Source organism: Haliaeetus leucocephalus, unplaced genomic scaffold (genome assembly GCF_000737465.1).
Source record: "Haliaeetus leucocephalus isolate CR32 unplaced genomic scaffold, Haliaeetus_leucocephalus-4.0 Scaffold751, whole genome shotgun sequence".
Lineage (NCBI taxonomy): Eukaryota > Metazoa > Chordata > Aves > Accipitriformes > Accipitridae > Haliaeetus > Haliaeetus leucocephalus.
The window spans coordinates 3,373,526-3,380,308 of record NW_010973187.1 but is presented as its reverse complement, the minus strand read 5'-3'; the positions used below and the strand labels follow the sequence as shown (position 1 = coordinate 3,380,308).

Below are 6,783 nucleotides of genomic sequence, written 5' to 3'. Positions count from 1 at the left end.
CCCGCTTCCTCGTCTCCCCAGCGCGGTGTTCCCGCCGCCTCGGCCGCGGGGTCCGGCGGGTCCCCGAGGTCCTGTGCCCTGCGGGGGGAGCGTGTCCGACCGGTCGCTGCTCGTAGCTGGGAGGCCCCGTCCCGCCCTCGCGTCTGCCGTCAGCTCAGTGCCGGGAGCGTTTCAGCCTTGGGCGCCTCCGCTTACCCGATCGGAGATCGCTGGTGGTCTCAGGAAGCCTTAGTTATAACTCGTATCAGGAAAGTGGTTAAATAATTGTCTGCACGCGCGTTCCCAGCCCGATGTCGTGGTCAGAAGAGTCCACCTGGTTTTGGGGATGTGTTCCCTGGAAAATGTTGAGTGGGAGAACCTATTTGTGGCTCTTAGCAATGATACAAGTTGTGATGTTTTGTGACTTGATACCAGTTACAATATCTTGAAATACTACCCAGGAGGCTGCACTTTACAGGCGTATAGCCATATTTTAGTTTTTGGTTGATATTTCAAAATACCAACAATTTCTCAACTTTCTTCATGAAGTGTGAACAGCAGACCCAGTCATGGTATCATTGTTAAGAGCTACGAACATGTTCTTCCAATCAAAATTTTCCAGGGAATACCTCCCCAAATTCGCATTAACTCCTTAACCATTGCATCAGGCTGGGAACATATGTTCAGGTGTTTATTTAACAATACCATTTTCTGCTTCCATCCCTACACTGTTCTCACAGTAGAGTAATTTGGTTTTGTGTGTTCTTTTTTGTAAGAATGATGCGTGTTCTTGGTTCTCAGAGAACAGTAACTCTGTGCTTCATACCATTTACCTGAATTCAGCAAAATAATACCGCTCATTTAACTTCTTTCATTCTCATTTACCCATAAGCACTAACCGGTAGTGGTTTTGTTTCGCTGGTTATAAACTAACTCTTTCAGTCTAACTGTTCTTGTCTCTCAGAACTTATTTTGTAACTTTGCTGATTCCTTTGGGAGTAAAACACTTTCGAACTTCCTTGATTACACAGGGTCTATGAATAGTTGCAGGCAACTGCAGGCACATGGAAAAATGAGGACACTGGAGAATGTGCTTTTGTTTTTTCTTTGGTTTTTTTTATGGTGTGGAGAGCATTGTTGCTTTATATTTGGGTGGATTTCCATCATGGTCATTCATAGAGCGTCTGAAGGAAAAGGCAGATTCTGTCTGTATGCCAAAATGGAAGGTGACAACTGACCCTCATGTGAGCACAGAGACTTGACCATGGAGTGTATGGTGTACAGTCATGTAGAAAGACTGGTGGTGGACTGATGTTTTGATTTGCATGGAATCACATAAATATCAATAGAGTTTATAAACCACTACTCTCAGTCATCTCTAGGGCTAATTTCACTACTGTTAATACTGCCCCTGTAGTATAAGTCTAAGCCTCTCTTGAAATTTGTTATGACTACAGTCTTTTTGGCTTGGTTCTATCTCAGGTTTGCTAAGGTTGGACTTATTTATATTTATCGTCTGGAGATTGGTTTTGATTTGTCAGGAGGGCATGTTTGTTTCCTTTTCTGTGGTTTTTAGTACGGGCTTAGGCAGATGTTAATATTGTCTATGATTTGCTCCTCTTACAATCAGAGAGTTTTGTAGTAATAGTTTCCATTATGAAGCCACATGTAAATCTTGATGTATTTTCTGTGGAGTTTTTTTACTTATGAAATAATTTTATAGCTGAAAACTGGGAGGAAATGAAGTTTTAGTTTGTAGAGTTTTATTATTCATACAGTAATATGCTATTTTGTAATGTTAGAGATTGCAGTGAACAAATATGTCTTTGGAAGCTTATTGATTTCAAAGCATTTGGTTTTAGTACTCCCATGGCTTTTATTCTCTAACATGACATCTTTTGCATTTGTCTTTAAATTTATCGGCCTTGTACTTTAGTAATGGTTAAGAATTGACTGGATGGATTTTGGGTGACAAGGGTATATAGAAGATTAAATCTTTACAGATATTTCTTTGAGAATATTTATTTATTTATTTTTTTGCAAGAGATAAATGAAGAAATTATAAATCAGAAGAGAGAAAGAATTTAAAAGCAGTGTAGATTCTTATTGTGGAGTTAACTTTTTTTCCTTGTTTTAATTCCTGGTCAGAAAAATAAGTCAGCCTAAGTTAGTCTAGGCCTCAAAAAGACTTCCCGTTTGGCAAATCTCTGATTTTTATTAAGTTACTTTTTAGTATACCTTTCAATTTCAGCTTTGTTATTTTTAGTGGTATGTGGGATTCTTTGAAATGGAAAACACTTGGAACATTTCAGTTCTGTTTATTATTGACTGTTTACTTAATACACAGAAAACCCCCAAATGTTTTATTATTTTTGTGATAACTCTCTTTCTTTTCCTTTAGTATTCAACATGTGTATGGAGCTCAGCATCCGCCTTTTGATCCATTATTGCATGGAACGTAAGTTAACCTAATTTTTAAATATTCCAGGTAATTTGGATCTCCTCTGCCTTCTCTCCTCTTTTTCTTCCCCGTCAGCTATAAAGTTTATTGTTAGTCTTCCTTTTTCAGTTTTTGTCATAACCTTGACTTCTCTGTTTGAACTTCTCTTTTGTGACTTCCTGGTACTTACCATATTGGGAGCAACAAATGAGCTGTTCAGTTCTTAAGTAACATAGATTGCCAACTTTTTTTATCTGTTTGCAGTGCCTTATAAATTGGAAATTTTGTGGTAAACTTCATCTGCTAAATTAAGATTAATATTTACAACTCAGGTGTAAGCAGCTTTCCTTCATGCATCTCTGTTGATGGACTGGCTTTATTTGTCTATCTATAAAAGCAAAGAGTCAGGTTGTGGTGTAGATCATTTTGAGGCAAAGGTGGGCATTTTGGTTGTGAATGAGAAGACAGTAGGTAGAATAGATTTTACAGTGATTCAAAAGTTTATTACCTTAGATGATGATTATTCGATATAAGAACACAATATACATGAAAATGGCAACATTATGTTAAACACTTTTAGTAACCAAATAAATTTCATGCTGATAACTCAGAACTAATGCAAGTGAATGATTTTCATTTCCTTATGGCTGAGGTGTTTAGCAAAATGCTGCATTCTGACAGCTTCTGCTTTTTATATTTTGCTTTGTTGTCTTTTTTTTTTTTAAGGCAGTTTGTTTTAAGCTTTGTCAAGGGCAAAATTTTTTCTGGTTTATTGGTAGATTTCACAGCTCCTTTGAAACCAGCATTGCTGTTAAAATGTTGGTGTATGTGAGAATTTTGGGAAAATTATATGACCAATGAAATGAATGGCCCAAAGTGGTAAGGGCAAAAGATAATGTTAGAAGGAAAAGTATTGGCTTGGAAGGAGGTCATACTTCTAATAGCTTTTTTCAAGGGCTGGTTTGAAGTGGCACAAGAAGTAAACATGTGCTAGTTAATTTTCAGATGATGCAGAGTCGAAGGCAATTGAAATGTGTGCCCTTGAGGACTGAAGAAAAAGGAATGGGATGAATTGGTTCAAAATGTGGAGTTATACAGAGAGACAAAAAGTAGAAGCTTACTGCTTGATATGATGACAGAAGAGGAGAAAGACCTTGCTATTTTAAACAATGATGACAAGTTTGGCGAAAGTGTCAATGTTGTAGCACCTGTTAGGAAAGATATTCCCTGTGATGCATAACATAAACATTACTAACATTGTATGAAGACTGTGCGAGAACTTTTTCTGATTTCCAATTCTGGCTGCCTTGTCTTAACACAAAAAAGGTAAACTGGCACAGGCAGAAAGACAGGGATGGTCAGAAAGGACAATGAAGTTAATGGCATTAACTTTCTTTTTCTTTTGAGAGCAGTGGGAAACTCTCTCAACTTTATGCCTTATTTAGCTGAAATCTGAAGGGAGGCGTGATTGCTTTGCATTACTGTAAGTAAGAACAAGTGCCAAGCTAGGGAGGGATACTTGGTTCATCTCTCTTATACTGCGTGTTGACAGAGGGACAAAAGTACACACAGAGGTACACTTAGACTAGTAACTAGAGGAAGTAACCTGCTTATGAGAAGAGCAAAGTTCTGAAGCAAATTTGTGCTGGAGTGCCTGAATGGGGAGGAATGATAGATTTAATGAGTTTTAAGGTGAGACTTGATTTGTTTATGGCAGTGATTGTATTACGTGATTGCTTATAATGACTTAGCAGTAGACCTGATTACTTGATTACTGCTCCTGTGTTGTTAAGCAGCAATTGCATTGAAAGGCCTGAAATCTCTACAGAAGAAGTTCATGAAGCAAGAGAAGTGCAGTGTGTCCTGTCTATCTTGTAAACTATTCTAGTATTATTCCTTTTATTTGACTTTGGGGTTGGTCTTTTTGTTTGGGTTTTTTTTTTTTTTTTTTTTTAAGACAAGAGAAGGAAGGATTTGTTCAGCTTCTATTCAAAGTCAAGAAGAGTCAGTTTTTACCTGCCCCAGTTCTCAGACATATTCAGCTGTATGTTATCATGGGCGGATGTAGCAGTAACATGAGTGGAGCGAGATAAATATCTGCTACCTGTATAATGTTAAGCATGGACTTTTGGGCTTTTTGGCCCTATCCATAGTGTTTTGCTTACTCCATTTCTAATTCTCTAAATGCTATTTTATTTATTTTTGAACAGCTTGATAAAACCAGGTTCAAAGCCACCTACAACTCCAGTGAAACTAAAGAAAGTCAGCACTTTCCAAGAATTTGAAAGTAACACAAGTGATGCTTGGGATCTTGGGGATGATGATGATGAACTCTTAGCAATAGCTGCTGAAAACTTAAATACAGAAGTGGTCATGGAAACAGCTCACAAAGTAATTCAGAATCACAGCAAGCTACAAGAACAGCATAAATTTCAGGAAGAACATCTACAGGAAGAGAAACAAGTAGAATCTGCAAAGCTGTCTTCAGTTGCGTGTGGTGATAATAGGCTTGTTAAATCAGTCAGTGAAGGTCATACATCGAGTTCATCAGGTATGAAAAAGAACTTGAAAATCAAATGAGGAGAGCTATAATGTTTGCCACTTAAGACATTAACCGCTTCCTAACCTGTTCTTAATACCACAGGAAAATATTACTAATCAATATTGATTTATCTGAGGGAGATACTGCATGCTATGCTAAACTGTAAAGCATGTGTGCGAGAAACACATGGGTGAGGGAAGAATAATTAAACTTTTTTGTTTGCAGCCTTAATAAATCCTCAATTCTGGAAGGAACTTGCACTGTTCAATGTATTTTAATGGTTAACTGCACCATGATGTATGCAATTAATAGTATTCCTACTATTGTGAAAAATTGTTATTAAAATGCTACTGTATAAAGTATCTTGAAAAACTGGAGAAAACCATGCATGTTTTATGTATAAACTTTAAAGTAACCAATTTCAATGGTTTCCCAGGGTTTTGGGGTTTTTTTTGGCTTTTTTTTTTTTTTTTTAGAATGATGAGGGGGATAGAAACAGCTTTCAGTAGCACAGAGATGTTAGAAATCAATTAGCCTTGCTGTTAGTATGTCCTCTAATTGATGTGTTTTAATTGTGGAATACTGCTTGGAAGAGGAATTCTCTTCCTCCTAAATCCAAGTCATTTGAAGTCCAAACTTGTGCTGTGCTTGAGTTTACATTTCTCCAAAACATAATTCTGTTTTAAATTTACAAATTAAATTCAAGTTGTTAGTAGCCTTCGCACTAGCTGAGGCTAACTGTTACGCTTCTTTTTCCCTTCAGATAATGCTAGTGAAAATTCTTCCATGCAGAGATCACAGTCCCTGCCACAAACTTCCACACCTCCCTTGGTGAGTGGAATGGCAGACTATAATACCTCAGTTACTCCTGCATTAACTGAAAGAGAAGCATCCCGATTAGACAAATTTAAGCAGCTACTTGCTGGCCCCAATACAGATCTTGGTGAGTATTTCTTATAGGAGCTATGAATTGCACTAAATTATTCTTTAACTATAAAATTTTCCTGTTTGTTGTACTGTTCTGCCTGATGGTTTGGTTAGGATCTAATCTTTTCAACATTTAGAGCTGATTTTGCAAAAGAAAGAATAAAACTGAATGCTTGTAGTATTCATGCTTGTAATATGCAGTTTGCGTACACCCTACTAATACTTAAGGTGTTAGATGGCTTCTTGTTCTTTTCTTTCTCATCTTATTTCTTCCTACTGGACTAATCTCTGGAGAAAAACCAAAGTATAATTAGCTGTGCTTAGTGTTAATGCCTGATAGTGAAACAGCGTGCAGTACAAGAATGATTCTCATGCTTAGAAATATGAATGTGAAAAATGATGAGACGTGAAAGTATTACTGCTTGTCTACTCAGTGAACTCATGTTCACAGACTGATACAGTAGTTCCATGTCTCATCTGTGAATGCTGACATGTTAATGTGAAAACAAATATATTGTCAGATAACTTGACTGTTCCCTTTGTGCCCTGGATTGTAACTGCTGAATAGTAAATACAAGTGCTGAGAGGGTATCACAGAATCAAATGGCTTTGTATCCTGAGTGAAAATCTGGAGCGAGTAGAAATAGTACACTACATTTGGAGAACTTGGCTGGTTACTTAGAAGTAGGAGTTTATGTCAATAATTGATAAAATGACTTTTAGTTAAACCATTCTGGAAGATATCTACAGGAAACCCTTACGGAAGGAAGTAGAAACTGCATGTTTGCAGTTCTTGAATTGATGCTTTCCTGCCTTGTAGCTGTTGTGAGACTTCTTCAATATAATGTAGTCCAAGTTCTGGCTTTTTTTTTCTTTCTGGGCTGGGCCTTTTTTT

General features: G+C 37.3%; 1 protein-coding gene across 1 annotated transcript in view; it reads left to right on the top strand.

Annotated features, from left to right (window-relative positions):
* Positions 1-6,783, top strand: part of TBC1D22A (TBC1 domain family, member 22A) — a 55,324-nt gene that overhangs the window by 527 nt on the left and 48,014 nt on the right. Inside the window, exons 2-4 of the mRNA XM_010580854.1 lie at positions 2,381-2,437; positions 4,630-4,970; positions 5,725-5,904. Coding sequence (XP_010579156.1) covers positions 2,381-2,437; positions 4,630-4,970; positions 5,725-5,904 — 578 coding nt within the window. The remainder of the gene's footprint in view (positions 1-2,380; positions 2,438-4,629; positions 4,971-5,724; positions 5,905-6,783) is intronic.